At 41.4% G+C, this 16,552-nt stretch overlaps 1 protein-coding gene across 1 annotated transcript; it reads right to left on the bottom strand.

Annotated features, from left to right (window-relative positions):
- Nucleotides 1-130: 130 nt before the first annotated feature.
- apoea (apolipoprotein Ea) lies at nucleotides 131-15,393 on the bottom strand. The gene is made up of 7 exons (XM_020500722.2): nucleotides 15,160-15,393; nucleotides 7,524-7,640; nucleotides 7,135-7,198; nucleotides 6,735-6,888; nucleotides 2,997-3,284; nucleotides 2,511-2,667; nucleotides 131-771 (listed from the first exon to the last, which is right to left on the bottom strand). Exons 3-7 carry the CDS (start codon nucleotides 7,175-7,177, stop codon nucleotides 601-603), a joined length of 813 nt encoding a protein of 270 aa, XP_020356311.1. The 5' UTR covers nucleotides 7,178-7,198; nucleotides 7,524-7,640; nucleotides 15,160-15,393; the 3' UTR covers nucleotides 131-600.
- Between the last annotated feature and the right edge of the window lie 1,159 nt (nucleotides 15,394-16,552).

A 16,552-nucleotide genomic window follows, 5' to 3' on the forward strand; every position in this document is an offset into this window, starting at 1 on the left:
GAACTTGTTATCAGTATAAAAGACACCTGTCCACAACCTCAAACAGTCACACTCCAAACTCCACTATGGCCAAGACCAAAGAGCTGTCAAAGGACACCAGAAACAAAATTAAAATAAGAATAACAATTCACAGATTAGTATAGATGTTTTTATTGGATTGACAGACTTTCACCAATGTATGTTTTGTTATTATTACTTACTCACAAAGCCCTTTATACAATTCCCCTACCCCAACTGTTCTGTACCGCTAATATACATTTTGATGTTAATCAGTAATGGCTAGAGTGTGCATATCAGTGAACTTTATCAGCTAGGCCTTGGAAAAGGTGCCTTTTGTAGAGGTGGATGACAATGAGGGAGAGAGGATATTAACACAAGTTGATTTGTTTGGTTGATCTTGGAAACCTGTTACAAGTCTGAAAAGCTCTGTGCTCAGCCAAATATGCATTATGTCTTGTTTATGAATGGAGTGACAAACTAAATGGTTTCTGAAAGGCAACTTCCCTTCCCTTTTTAAAAATATTTTTGAACTTGGGTGAAATATGTGACATAGTGCGTGAACTAGACCGCCACCCTAAGCCTGTATGGTGGTATGTTGATTTACATGGTCTCCATGATGGCCTTAGCCTTATCACGGATTATGAGGCCGTAAGGGTTGAACCAGGTGCGCAGTTCCTCCGTCTTGTCCTCGAGGCTGCTGCGGAGGTTCTCGGTGGTCTTCTCCAGCTGCTTGCGGACCTCCTCAGCCCGGGACTCAAGCTTGTCCTTCACCTGATATAATAAATGCCATTTAGGTGCAGCTAGTTGTAATATAATACAGTGTCAAGAAAAAGTATGTGAACCCTTTGGAATTACCTGGATTTCTGCATAAATTGGTCATCACATTTGATCTGATCATCTTAGTCACAAAAATAGACAGCTTAAACTAATGACAGACAAACAATTATACATTTTCATGTCTTTATTGAACACACCGTGTAAACATTCACAGTGTAGGGTGGAATAAGTATGTGGACCCTTGGATTTAATAACTGGTTGACCCTCCTTTGGCAGCAATAACCTCAACCAAACGTTTTCAGACCTGCACAACAGTCAGGAGGAATTTTGGACCATTCATCTTTAAACGGTTTCAGTTCAGCAATATTCTTAGGATGTCTGGTGTGAACCGCTCTCGAGGTCATGCCACAGCATCTCATTCGGGTTGAGGTCAGGACTCTGACTGGGCCACTCCAGTAGGCGTATTTTCTTCTGTTGAAGCCATTCTGTTGTTGATTTACTGTGTTTTGGGTCGTTGTCGTGTTGCATCACCCAACTTCTGTTGAGCTTCAATTGGTGGACAGATAGCCTTACATTCTCCTGCAAATTGTCTTGCTAAACTTGGGAATTGATTTTTCCATCGATGATAGCAAGCTGTCCAGGCCTTGAGGCAGAAAAGCAGCCCCAAACTGTGATGCTCCCTCCACCATACTTTACAGTTGGGATGAGGTTTTGATGTTGGTGTGCTTTTTTTCTCCACACATAGTGTTGTGTGTGTTCCTTCCAAACAAGTCAACTTTAGTTTAAATCTGTCCACAGAATATTTTGCCAGAGGAGCTGTGGAACATCCAGGTGTTCTTTTGCAAACTTCAGATGTGCAGCAATGTTTTTTTTGGACAGCAGTGGCTTTTCCCGTGGTGTTCTCCCATCAACACCATTCTTGTTTAGTGTTTAACGTATCGTAGACTCATCAACAGAGATGTTAACATGTTCTAGAGATTTCTGTATGTTTTTAGCTGACACTCTAGGATTCTTCTTAACCTTATTGAGCATTCTGCACTGTGCTCTTGCAGTCATCTTTGCAGGACGGCTACTCCTGGGGAGAGTAGCAACAGTGCTGAACTTTCTCCATTGATAGTCAATTTGTCTTACCGTGGACTGATGAACATCAAGGCTTTTCAAGATAATTTTGTAACCCTTTCCAGTCAACAATTCTTAATCTTAGATCTTCTGAGATCTATTTTGTTCAAGGCATGGTTCACATCAGGCAATGCTTCTTGTGAATAGCAAACTCAAATTTTGTGAGTATTTTTTACAGGGCAGGGAAGCTCTAACCAACACCTCCAATCTCGTCTCATTGATTGGACTCCAGGTTAGCTGACTCCTGACTCCAATTAGCTTTTGGAAAAGTCATTAGCCTAGGGGTTCACATACCTTTTCCAACCTACACTGTGAATGTTTAAATGATGTATTCAATATAGACAAGAAAAATACAATAATTTGTTATTAGTTTAAGCAAAATGTGTTTGTCTATTGTCTATTGTTATGACACATTTATGCAGAAATCTAGGTAATTCCAAAGGGTTCACATACTTCTTCTTGCCACTGTATATTCCATGTAGCAGACACTTTTATCCAAAGCGCTTGCAATCATGCATACATTTATTTGTATGGGTAGCCCCAGCGGGAATCGAACCCACAATTATTGGCAATGCAAGCACCTTGCTCTACTTACTGAGACAGACAGTACTCACCTTTTCAGCCTGGGTCGCCAGCAGCTTGCTGAGGGTAGCCATCTTATCCTCAGCGCGCTCACGGATCTGGACATAGTAAGGCTCAACGCGATCCATCACGGATTCCACTCCAGAGGTGGTTCGAGACTGCAACTCCTCAAAATAGGTGGTCACTTTGCTAAAAAGAGTGTAGAGGAAGGAGATGTCAAAGACAGGTACTGGTCAAAGTAAGGTAAAGCATTCCATTTCATCAGAACTTGTTTGCAGTTAAATGACTCCCTCTATGTGCACGACTACTTATGTGACAGACAAATAGTATTGAATGTTTTTTTTTTTTAATCGGTGAACAATACATGATGAATTATGACAAAACAGCCAACATTTAGACACAATAAGACAATGCTTTAAATCTAAAGACTTCAATCTTCAATCAAACTTCAATCTAAAGACTTGAATACTTTAATTGATTTAGTCTGGCAAACGGCTCCTGCCTTCTCTCTGTCACACCTGCAAATCTCCTGGGTGTCTTTGCTCAGGCGCTTGTTCAGCTTGCGGCTATAGGTGTTGACCCTGTGACTGACGTCATTGGCATTCTGCTCCAACATGGTCTGGAGTTCCAGGGTGTACACTGTGGTACGGTCTTTAGCTTCACTCATGTGAGCCTGCAACTTGTTAACAAGGAGCTGCACTTCCTTGCCCAGACGTTCAGCGGCGTCCTTAGCGAGAGGTCCCAGTTTGGTCTTCATATCATCACTGTACATATTCAGCTCAGAGATGGTGTCTGTGATCAGGGTACTGGGAGGGAAAACAGACAGGTTTATTAACACATAGATCCTATTAAATTACTATTTAATTTGTAATGTAACAATGTAAACACCTGCTCTTTCCATGACATACTGACCAGGGGAATCTGACTCAACTCAATATTAGGAAGGTGTTCTTAATGTTTTGTACATTTATCAAATACATCAGAATAGGTGAGTGTTATTCTTTGGACTGGGTGAAAATATACATTTTTAAATGTTTTTTTATTTTAACAGGGAAGACATATTGAGATGTACGTCTCTTTTACAAAAGCGCCCTGTATATACAACCTAAATATACACATGATACCCAAACAATACAGTGCATTCTGAAAGTATTTGACTTTTCCCACATTTTGTTACGTTATAGCCTTATTCAAACATTTATGAAATTAAATGTTTTCCTCATAAATCTACACACTATACCCCATAATGACAAAGCAAACGCAGGTTTCTCAAAATGTGAAAAAATATAAAACCAAGAACCAAGAACCTGATGGTCACTCTGAAAGAGCTCTAGAGTTCCTCTGTGGAGATGGGACAACCTTCCAGAAGGACAACCATCTCTGCAGTACCTCACCAATCAGGCCTTTATGGTAGTGGCTAGACGGAAGCCACTCCTCAGTAAAAGGCACATGACAGCCTGCTTGGAGATTGGCAGGCACCTAAAGGACTCTCAGACCATGAGAAACAAGATTCTCTGGTCTGATGAAACCAAGATTAAACTCTTTGGCCTGAATGCCAAGCATTACTTCTGGAGGAAACCTGGCACCATCCCTAAGGTGAAGCATGGTTGTGGCAGCATCATGCTGTGGGGATGTTTTTCCGCAGCAGGGACTGGGAGACTAGTCAGAATCGAGGGGAAAGATGAACGGAGCAAAGTGCAGAGAAATCCTTTGATGAAAACCTGCTCCAGAGCGCTCAGGACCTCAGACTTGGGTGAAGGTTCACCTTCCAACAGGACAACAACCCTAAGAACACAGCCAAGACAACGCAGGAGTGGCTTTGGGATGGGTTTCTGAATGTCCTTGAGTGGCCCAGCCAGAGCCCGGATTTGAACCTGATCGAACATCTCAGGAGAGACCTGAGAATAGCTGTGCAGCAACGCTCCCCAGGCTGAGAGGATCTGCAGAGAAGAATGGGAGAAACTCCCCAAATACAGGTGTGCCAAGCTTGTAGTATCATACACAAGAAGATTCGATGCTGCAATCGCTGCCAAATGTGCTTCAACAAAGCACTGAGTAATGGGTCTGAATACTTATGTAAATGTTACATTTTAATCCATTTAGAATAACAAAATGTGGGAAAAGTCAAGGGGTCTCAATACTTTCTGAATGCACTGTATATGTATACACATTAAAATACAAAAACACAGTAATGGGAAGAACAAATAAAACATTGCAAATCACCCAGAAAAACCCAGTCAGTCCCCAATCAATACTTTAAATTGCACGAACGGCACCAGAACATCAAGATGAAATGTATTTAGAATTTTGTTCTAGCAATACGGTGCATTAAAACTAAAAGCAGATTCACCTAGCTCGGTGGAGACCCTAGGAAACTCAAGAGTTAACCAATCCTGTGAACGGGTCAGACAACTCAGGTGACTATACTTCAATAGCAAAGTTATACAAGACAGAAGTTTATGAAGTAGGGCCTTGTAAACAAAAAGGGAGTAATGTAGAGATCTACAGGTCTTTAGCGAAGTCCAGCCAACTTTTTGATACAGGATGCAGTGATTAGTATCAAAACTGTCACTTGTAACAAAACAAAGGGCACTATGGAAGATGGCATCCAAATGCTTAAAAGTAGTAGCAGCTGATAATATCACCTTAATCAAGAACAGATAAAAAGGTTGACTGAATAATCTGCGTCCTACTGCTTAGAGAAAGGCAATATCTGTTTCTGTAGAAAAAGACAACTCTAAATCTTAACTCATCTATATGTTTTTTAAACGTCAAATCCATATCAATCCAAATGCCTAAGTATTGATATGCGGGAACACGTTCGATTGGAGAACCATCTAATGAGTGAACATGTAGTTCATCTGAAGCATCCTTACGAAAGTCTGAAAACAACATCTATTTAGTTTTGTCTGTAATTAGCACAAGTTTTAAATCAGTCAGGGATTCCTGCATAGTTGTAAAATCTGACTTAGGTTTTGACACAGCCAAATCAACAGCCGGGGCAATAGCATACGTAATAATATAATCTGCATATAGATGAAGTTTAACATTTTTAACAGATTGATCAATGGTGTTTGTATAAATAGTGGAGAACAGGTACCAAAATCGCCTCCTGTGGTACACCTTCATGTACAAGAAATTCAGACTTAACCCCATCAATCACGATGGCCTGAGTTCTGTCACTAAGATAACCATGAACAGGTGTCAGAGCTCAGGCCTATCGAGGACAACTTATTCAATAATCATGATCAACAGTATCAAAATCTTTCAACGGGTCCAAAAACAAAGCAGCACATTTCATTTTGCGTCTAAAGATCATTAACAACTAAATTGGTTGCTGTAATAGTGTTATGCTCAGGGCTAAACCCTGATTGATTTACATTCAAAAACATTTCTCAGATAAAAAAAGTTCTACATTTACCAAGGATTCAAGAATCATAGCTAGACAAGGAACACTACTATTCCCGCCCAGCACAAGAGCTGATTTCCATAATTTTGTAATATTTCCTGATAATGTTAAATAGAAAATGTGTGTTAATTGAGCCAACAATAATGGGCGCTGCACACTTAAGCAGACCAGGATCCAATTTTTCAGCCCCGGTGGATTTCTTGTTGTCTATTGCTAGCAAAGCATCCAGGACCTCTTTTTCTGTAAATAGGCTAAAAAAAAGCTTTGACTATCATTTCTCTGATCATTCAGCAAGTTTCCTCTATCAGCATCATTGTGAATAGGCTTTGAAATAACTTCTAAGAGCCTCCTGAAATAAAATGGTGATAATATGCATCCCTTTTGTCCCGTAATAAGGCCAGTTTCTGAAATAAATTTGTTGTTGCAGAGGAGGAAGTAGAACTCTTGAGGGATTGACAGTTTTCCAGAATTTAGACAGGTTCCCATGAAAATCCGAAAGATCGGTTACATAATCATTTAGCCTTTCTGATTTGACTTACACAATGATTCCTCAGTTGCTTAAAAGCTTGCCAGTCCAGGCCTAAACCTGTGTGCCTGACCTTGACCCAAGCATAATCTCTTACTTGAATGATAATTCCGGAATGTACCAGGCATTTGATCTACCTTTAACCCTTAACTTTTTGAAGGGAGCATGATTATCCACAATAGTATTGAAGACATCTGCAAAAAGGCTTGAAGCTAAATGCACATCAGGGAGATATTTCATCATATTTGTTTTAATGTTTTTGCCAGGATTAATGGCCAACTGTAGGAAAGTAAAGGTAAATTGGTACAGAAATAAACTCACTCCAGTTCTCTGCTGAGATGGGAGGCCCTGATGTTCTTCACCTTCTCATCAGCCTTAGTGTTCAGATCTGTCATGTAGTCCTTAAACTGGTCAATTGTCTTTTCCCAGGGAGTTTGGGGCTCATCCTGCATGGGTAGCACCCATGCATGGCAGCCTATAGTTAAGAGAATGGAGCAATCGATTGATTAAAACCAGTTGTCATTTGTATTGCCCCTATCAATTATCCTGTTGGGTAATGTTTCAGAAAACATATGTTTTTCTAGAGCTGATGATTGATTATCTTAGGTAGGCGGCCTCCCAAATGGCAACCTATTCCGTATTTAGTGTACTACTTTTGACCAGGCTGTATAGGGAATAGGGTGGTATTTTGGACACAAACTCAGTAGAACTAAAAGGTCACCTGAGAGGACTGCTAGAGCCAGGATTACTGCGACAACCTTCATGGTGACCTGCTGACAATACACCTTTGAACACAATGGAGAATATCTGTTTATACAACAGTAATATACCACTCTGATTCAGTGATTTTATAACAATATTATATACAGGATCACTGATTTATGACAATGATATACAGGACTTTATAAATGCCCTTATTCATGCACTGGAACTTTCTTAGTTTACAAAAACAAACCGAGCCACAACTTACACAACATGGAATCAATGAATATTAGTATTCACACTTTTCTTGTTTAAGGAGGTACGGATAGTATAATTTTGTCTATCTTGAAAGGTAAACAACAATGATCGGGTGATTAAAACATAATATACATTAAGTAAATAACTGACCTTAGAGATCCTCTGTGGTGATGTTACGGTAAGTCAACACTGACAGACGCTCACTGAGTATTTATACAACTTTGATTGCTCTGAAGTGATCCCATAAAAGCACGGTGAATGGCCAACCTGTGTCCGAAGTTCCCAACACAAAGTGCGTTGTCATTTTTTATTGCTGGATTATAATTTTGTTCCACGTCGCACCATCAAGCTGTTATCACTGTCAAACGCTATCAAGCACCCTCAAAAGAACAGACATGATACATACAGGTTAATACGGTCCAGTAAAAGCATCCCATAAAGCCCCTAATATGCGACTTTAAAGGTTGCATATTAGAAAAAAAGCCCCTAATACGAGACTTAAAAGGTGAAACCAAATCCCTTGGTCATCGGTTTAACCAACCCTATCTTTTTAGATCGAGGTAAGGAGACGAGTAAAGAAAGCCAATTGTCAGTATTCATAGTGTTTAGCCAATTGGAAAGTGTCCTATCAATGTACTATTCCAAAGGTTTATGTTTAATGACAAGAATGGCAGAGAGCATGCCTGATATCAATCAGAACGCTCAGATCACACTGATATGTAATGTTGTTTAGCGGCCTTTGGCCAGCAAGTCTTATGCTGTCATGGTTTATATTGGTCTCCAATACATTGGTCAATGTTTCTTGATCCTGTCTATAACCTGGAATACTTTTGACCTTTGAAGTCATTGTCAGTGTTTCAGACACTAGCACATGGATAGGAATTCATTGGAGTAATGAACAGTGAGTGAGAAGTTATTGCAGTGTTATTACCACTACCATTATTCCCACGCTCTTCTCAATTTACATCAACCATTCTGCCATCAGATTTGCCACCAATGTTCCTTATAGGACACGTCACTGCACTCTATAGTCTTCTGTAAACTGGTCATCTCTGTATACCTGTCGCAAGACCCACTGGTCGATGCTTATTTATAAAACCCTCTTAGGCCTCTCTCCCCCCTATCTGAGATATCTACTACAGCCCTCATCCTCCACATACAACACCCGTTCTGCCAGTCACATTCTGTTAAAGGTCCCCAAAGCACACATATCCCTGGGTCTCTTGTCTTTTCAGTTCGCTGCAGCTAGCATCTGGAACGAGTTGCAACAAACACTCAAACTGGACAGTTTTATCTCAATCTCTTCATTCAAAGACTCAATCATGGACACTCTTACTGACAGCTGTGGCTGCTTTGTGTGATGTATTGTTGTCTCTACCTTCCTGCCCTTTGTGCTGTTGTCTGTGCCCAATAATGTGTGTACCATGTTGAGCTGCTGCCATGTGCTGCTACCATGTTGTTGTCATGTTGTGTTGCTACCATGCTGTGTTGTCATGTGCTGCTGCCATGCTATGTTGTTGTCTTAGGTCTCTCTTTATGTAGTGTTGTGTTGTCTCTCTTGTGGTGATTGTGTGTTTTGTCCTATATTTTAATTTAATTTATTCTTAATTCCAGCCCCTGTCCATGCAAGAGGCCCTTTTCCTTTTGGTAGGCCATCATTGTAAATAAGAATTTGTTCTTAACTGACTTGCCTAGTTAAATAAAGGTTAAATAATACAAATTAAATCCACATTTTGTTGTTACAGCCTGAATTCAAAATGGATTCAATAGATTTTCTTCTCACCCATCTACACACAATAATACCCCATAGTGAAAACATGTTTTTAGAAATGTTAGCAAATGTATTGAAAATGAAATACAGAAATATCTACATCCAGCCTCGGTCTATAAAATGTTTAGTGCAGAGAAGTGTCCTTTGATACAATACTTGGGGATATATTCTATCTGTATCGCTGAAGCGTTACAGAGTGCGCAATAGAAATGTGAAGGTAATTTCAGACTGTACCGATATATGCAGAATTTACCATGAATGCAGTCTCTGCTAATGTGGGAACATTGCCTTAAAGGCCTGGATTCAATCTGTATCGCAGAAGATCCGCTTTAAAATGTAAAAGTAATTTCTGATTGAGTTGACATATAGCGTGAATGAATGAATTTTCCCCGACCACAGGAATATAATGCCTTTAATTGTCAATCGCACTATAAAGCAGAGCTTCAGCGTTAGGAAGGCATTCTGAATATTTTGTACACAGTGTATATCAAACACTACATCACAAATTATGTGGACACCCCTTAAAATGAGTGGATTTGGCTATTTCAGCCACACCCGATGCTGACAGGTCTATAAGATCGAGCACACAGCCATTTAATCTCCATAGACAAACATTGGCAGTAGAATGGCCTTACTGACGAGCTCGGTTACTTTCAACTTTCCAACGTCATAGGATGCCACCTTTCTGCCCTGATAGAGCTGCCACGGTCAACTGTAAGCGCTGTTGTTGTGAAGCGGAAACGTCTACGATTAACAACGACTCAGCCGCAAAGTGGTAGGCCACACAAGTTCACAGAACCGGTCTGTCCTCGGTTGCAACACTCACTACCGAGTTCCAAACTGCTTCTGAAAGCAACGTCAGCACAATAACTGTTTTGTCAGAAGCTGGCCGAGCAGCCACACACAAGCGTAAGATCACCATGCGCAATGCCAAGCGTCAGCTGGAGTGGTGTAAAGCTTCCATTTGAAGTGATGAATCATGCTTCACCATCTGGCAGTCCGACGGACAAATCTGGATTTGGCAGATGCCAGGAGAACACTACCTGCCCCAATGCATAGTGCCAACTGTAAAGTTTGGTGGAGGAGGAATAATGGTCTGGGGCTGTTTTTCACGGTTCAAGCTAGGGTCCTTAGTTCCAGTGAAGGGAAATCTTAACCCTACATCATACAATGACATTCTAGATGATTCTGTGCTTCCAACTTCGTGGCAACAGTTTGGTTGAAGGCCCTTTCCTGTTTCAGCATGACAATGCCCCTGTGCACAAAGTGAGGTCCATACAGAAATGGTTTATCGAGATCGGTGTGGAACCTGACTGGCCTGCAGAGCCCTGACCTCAACCCCATCGAACACCTTTGGGATGAATTGGACCGCTGACTGCGAGCCAGGTCTAATTGCCCAACATCAGTGCCCGACCTCACTAATGCTCTTGTGGCTGAATGAAAGCCAGTCCCCGCAGAAATGTTCCAACATCTAGTGGAAAGCCTTCCCAGAAGAGTGGAGGCTGTTGTAGCAGCCAAGGGGGTCCAACTCCATATTAATGCCCATGAGGTTGGAATGAGATGTTTGACGAGTAGATGTCCACATACTTATGGTCATGTGGTGTACAGTACAGTCGGGAAGTGTTCAGACCCCTTGACCTTTTCCACATTTTGTTAGGTTACAGCCTTATTCTAAAATTGATCAAGTCGTTTTTTTCCCCTCATTAATCTACACACAACACCCCATAATGACAATTCAAAAACTGGTTTTAGAAATGATAAATAATTTCTAAAAAAATGTTCTTGAAATATCACATTTACATAAATATTCAGACCCTTTACTCAGTACTTTCTTGAAGCACATCAGGCAGCAATTACAGCCTTGAGTCTTCTTGGGTATGACACTACAAGCTTGGCACAACTGTATTTGTGGAGTTTCTCTCATTCTTCTCTGCAGATCCTCTTAAGCTCTGTCAGGTTGGATGGGGAGTGTCGCTGCACAACTATTTTCAGGCCTCCAGAGATGTTCGTTCGTTCGGGTTCAAGTCTGGGCTCTGGCTGGACCACTCAAGGACATTCAGAGACTTGTCCCGAAGCCACTCCTGAGTTGTCTTGGCTGTGTGCTTAGGGTCGTTGTCCTGTTGGAAAGTGAACCTTTGCCCCAGTCTCAGGTCCTGAGCGCTCTGGAGCAGGTTTTCATCAAGGATCTCTGTACTTTGCGCCGTTCATCTTTCCCTCAATCCTGACTAGTCTCCCAGTCCCTGTCGCTGAAAAACATTCCCATAGCATGATGCCGCCATCACCATGCTTCACCTTAGGGATGGTGCCAGGTTTCCTCCAGAAGTGACGCTTGGCATTCAGGCCAAATAGTTCAGTCTTGGTTTCATCAGACTCTCATGGTCAGAGTCCTTTATGTGCTTTTTGGCCAACTCCAAGCGGGCTGTCATGTGCCTTTTACTGAGGAGTGGCTTCCATCTTGCCACTCTACCATAAAGGCCTGATTGGTGGAGTGCTGCAGAGATGGTTGTCCTTCTGGAAGATTCTCCCATCTCCACAGAGGAACTATGGAGTGATCACCATTTAAGAATGATGGAGGCTACTGTGTTCTTGGGGACCATCAATGCAACAGACATTTTTGGTACACTTCCACAGATCTGTTCCTCGACACAATCCTGTCTCGGAGCTCTACGGACGATTCCTTCGACCTCATGGCTTGGTTTTTGCTCTGACATGCACTGTCAACTGTGGAATCTTATATAGACAGGAGTTTGCCTTTCCAAATCATGTCCAATCAATTTAAATTTACCACAGGTGGACTCCAGTCAAGTTGTAGAAACATCTCAAGGATGATCAATGGAAACAGGATGCTCCTGAGCTCAATTTCGAGTCTCATAGTAAAGGGTCTAAATACTTATGTAAATAAGTTATCTTTCTTGTATTTATTTTTATACATTTGCAAATGTTTATAAAAAACAGTTTTCGCTTTGTCATTATCGGGTACTGTGTGTAGATTGATTAGGAAAACAAATAACATAATCTATTTAAGTATAAGGCAGTAACGTAACAAAATGTGGAAAAAATACAGAATTATTTCCAGAAGGAAAGGAAGAAAACTCTTATTGCAATGTGGATGGCTCTTAAAAGAGCCTTTGGTTGTGCATAGTGTAGTCTATGGTGTTGCCAGGGAACAGCACCCTCTTCAAAGAAGTAGGAGGTGAAGATCTCTCGCACACCGATTGCCTCCATCCTTGAAACATCCTGCAGAGCAGCAGACCTCACTTCTGGCACACGGTGGCGAGGTTCAGAGCCACTGCTGGTCCTCGTGTCTATCCTCATTAAGTGACGCAGGACACAGATAGTCTTCACATGCCCGATTTCCCCCAGGAGGCAGTCCCAGATTACCCTGGTCAGGCAATATTTTTGAAGGAATATCAATTTTTAAAGGTATTTCTAGGAATATGGAAGATAATGTAATTTAAACTTTTACATCACCAGGTCATGTGGACTACTAAAGTATAATATGTCTTATACAAATCATGATAACATTGAATAGATAGATGCATGTGCACGTGAATGTATAGTTGGAAATTCCAAATTCAACAATGAGTGGTTTGAATGGAATCAGTGGCTAAGTGCAAGCGTTGCAAAGCAATCACTAGCCTCCTATTCGGTGTAGGTGTATGGTCCAATTCTGGGTTTAAGGGTCTCTTTTCCAAGCTAAACATTCACTTGCGACCACACCATGGGCTAGAAAAGGTTGAAAACATTGGTCATGCTGTCAATCTAGCATGACTTCTGCCGCTCTCAAAACAACTGGGAAATCTTAGACTTCAGTGAGTTCAAGACAACTAGGAACTTAGAAGAAAAAAAACAAGCTCCGACTGGTAAAGTACGTTTTGAACAGTCATCCAACTCGGAATTCCAAGTTGGTAACTCGGGCCTCTTTCTAAAGCTCCGACCTGAAAATCACTGACGTCATGATTCAACCTTGTTTTTTTACATGTTCCCAGTTGTCATGAATCAAATCAAATTGTATTGGTCACAAACACATATTTAGCAGATGTTATCGTGGGTGTAGCGAAATGCTTGTGTTCCTAGCTCCAACAGTGCAGTAGTATCTAACAATACACACAAATCTAAAAGTAAAATAATGGAATTAAGAAATATATAAATATTAGACTGAGCAATGTCGGAGTGTCATTGACTAAAATACAGTCGAATAGAATACAGTATATACATATGAGATGAGCAAAGCAATATGTAAACATTATTAAATTGGCCAGTGATTCCAAGTCTATGAATATAGGGCAGCAGCCTCTAAGGGGCATGGTTGCGTAACCGGTTGGAACCCAGCTAGTGATTGCTATTTAACAGTCCGATTGGTCTTGATAGAGACTGAAAAACAGCTTCTCGGTCCCTGCTTTGATGCACCTTTGCTGACCTCGCCTTCTGGTTGATAGCGGGGCAAACAGGCCGTGGCTCGGGTGGTTGATGTCCTTGATGATATTTCTGGCCTTACTGTGACATCGGGTGCTGTAGCTGTCCTGGAGGGCAGGTAGTTTGCCACCGGTGATGCATTGGGCACACCACACCATCCTCTGTAGAGCCGTGCCATACCAGGCGGTGATGCAACCGGTGAGGATGCTGTCGATGGTGCCGCTGTGGAAGTTTTTGAGGATCTGGGGACCCATGACAAATCTTTTGTGTCTCCTGAGGGGGAAAAGTTGTTGTCGTGCCCTCTTCACGACTGTCTTAGTGTGTTTGGACCATGATCGTTCGTTGGTGATGTGGACACCAAAGAACTTGAAACTTTTGACCCGCTCCACTACAGCCCCATCAATGTTAATGGAGGCCTGTTCGGCCCGCCTTTTCCTGTGGTCATTGAAAATCTCATGGCACTTATTGTTGCTGTCCCGCAATTCACTCTCATGGTGTTTTTTTCCCCCTTTTCTTTTCGTGACCAGAAGGATAGTTCCACTTCATCCTCTCATCGAAGTTGTAAACATTGATTCCCGCTTCGACATAAGGGGCCCTTGCGCAATTGGCGGAGCCCTACGCAATTTGCGTAGTGAGCGTATAGGGCCGCCCGGCTCTGGCTGCAGATATGGTTGTCCTTCTGGAAGGTTCTCCCATCTCCATAGAGGAACTTTGGAGCTCTGTCAGAGTGACCATCGGATTCTTGGTCACCTCCTTGACCAATGCCCTTCTCCCGATTGCTCAGTTTAGCTTGGCGGCCAGCACTAGGAAGAGTCTTCTTCCATTTAAGAATGATGGAGGCCACAACGTTCTTAGGAACCTTCAATGCTGCAGAATTGTTTTGGTACCCTTCCACAGATCTCTGCCTCGACACAATTCCTTCAACTCATGGTTTGTGTTTTTTTTGCAGAACCTTATATACTGTAGACCGATGTGTGCCTTTCAGGACACAGATAGTCTTCATCAAGGATGATCAACGGAAACAGGATGCACCTGAACTCAAATTCGAGACTCATGGCAAAGGGTCTGAATATTTATGTAAATAAGGTTTTTTATTTTCAAGAAATAAAAACTTTTCGCTTGTCATTTATGGGGTATTGTGTGTAGATTGATGAGGAAACAAATCAATTTAATCCATTTTACATGGTACTTTTTACAATTTACATGGAAATTCATTTGCAAACGTCAGCATACAAACACAATATATTACATACAGTACAAAAAACTGAAAAGTTATTGCACAAGTCACACATTTACATTTTTACATATTCAAAGTATGTACAACTTACTGTCCGGCCGTGTATTTGGTCTGAATCTGTCTACTGTTAGGGCATCTAGAATGAAACTTGCATTTCTTATTTATTTTGCAGAGAAAACTTGCGGGACCAAATAAAACCACCCACGGGCCAAATTCGGCCAGTTGGATAAGCTTGATTTAGGGTGTATTCACTTAGAATCACCACATCCAGTAGGTGGCAGAAACACACCTCTTTGGGTTGTAGTAGTCCACCATTAAAACCCCACCAAAGAACAAAAACCTAGCGAAAACAAAAGACTTACCTGTACGTGGATCTAGATAATCTTACTCCATGTAGCCAAGACTGCAAATGGAAGCCTAGTAATGCCAGTTGAACTTTGGCCTTCTAGTTCGGAATCACTATTCAAAAAGGTAACGCGTATTACACGTGGGATACGAATACGCATATGAATGGTGTGATTAAAAGGTGGAAATCATCACCCAAAGTGGGTAGCTATTTCACGCTGGGAAAATGTTCACATGACAGACTGTCCTGAGATATGTTGCAGCTGGACCCTATTCCACTATATGATACCGTTGCACACACATGCTTGGTACCAGGCAGTATTAGCTAGCTAGCTAGATTTGCTCAGACTCTTAGTACATTTAGCAAGCTAGCTAGCCAGCTGACAATTGATTAGCATTAGCCTCTAAACAAAATTATTTTAGCAACAACTTGATAACAAAAGACAAACTAGCAGAGAATAGTTTGCGGACAGTAGATACACAAACTAAGTGTATAGAATGCTTGTGCAAAGCGGCATGTCACCAACGTTGTTGCATCAATCTGACCATGCAGAGTGAACTTCTGTTTGAAGAACTGCTCTCCTTGTGTGACAGGGGGCTTGGTGTGGTTAGTGGCATGCTGCAGCAGGAGAGGGAGAGACGACTCAAGTAGCAAATGGAGTAAACTATAAAAACTTACATTATACGTGGCGGAGTTGCATATCACATTTAGCAAAACAATGAAAGACGGTTATAAAAGGTGAAGTAAAAACTCAAACCGTTCCATACAGCATATAGTGCAATACAGAATACCGCCCAGCCCTACCATCTGGAAAAGTTCTCTGCTGAGTGGACTTTACTTGCAGAAATTCTCAACCACTAACAAACATAAGTGTTGTGTAATATGTGCTGTGTTGACACAATCCTGTCAATATCTATAGAAGCTTTACCTTTCACTTACACTAATAACCTGAGCAGTCACTAACTTTACGTTGCTCTGGTTAAGAACATTCGCTGAATGTAAAAATGTAGGCCTACACAGCTGAAAGTGCAGACAGACTAAAGTATTTCTTCTAGCCTTTCACTGTTAGTCTACACCTGTTGTTTATGAAGCATGTGACAAAATGTGATTGTGGTATTTTCACACATAGCTGTCAAATCCAAACACACAGCCTGGTATGTACACAAGCCTTCAAGACAGCAACAATGAAAAACACACTTTGAATTCAAATTCATGTTTATTAAGTTTTATAACCCCCTGCATTAATTCCAATGTCATTAAACTACAGTTTAGGACAGAGTGATAGAAGTATAAACATTTAAAATACGCTTCTTGTATTGCTTGTGATTCTAGGGAGACTTGGGGGAGGGGGGGGGGGTATTGTAAGTGAATCAATGATGCCACTTTACCCATTGACTTTATCATCAGGA

The sequence above is a fragment of the Oncorhynchus kisutch genome, linkage group LG14 (assembly GCF_002021735.2).
Source record: "Oncorhynchus kisutch isolate 150728-3 linkage group LG14, Okis_V2, whole genome shotgun sequence".
NCBI classification, from domain to species: Eukaryota; Metazoa; Chordata; class Actinopteri; order Salmoniformes; family Salmonidae; genus Oncorhynchus; species Oncorhynchus kisutch.

Coding starts and splice junctions, on each gene's coding strand:
- apoea (XM_020500722.2), bottom strand. CDS start 7,177: ATGAAGGTTGTCGCAGTAATCCTGGCTCTAGCAGTCCTCTCAG. Junction 6,889..7,134: donor GGCTCTAGCAGTCCTCTCAG/GTGACCTTTTAG, acceptor TCTTAACTATAG/GCTGCCATGCATGGGTGCTA. Junction 3,285..6,734: donor CATCTCAGCAGAGAACTGGA/GTGAGTTTATTT, acceptor TTTCCCTCCCAG/TACCCTGATCACAGACACCA.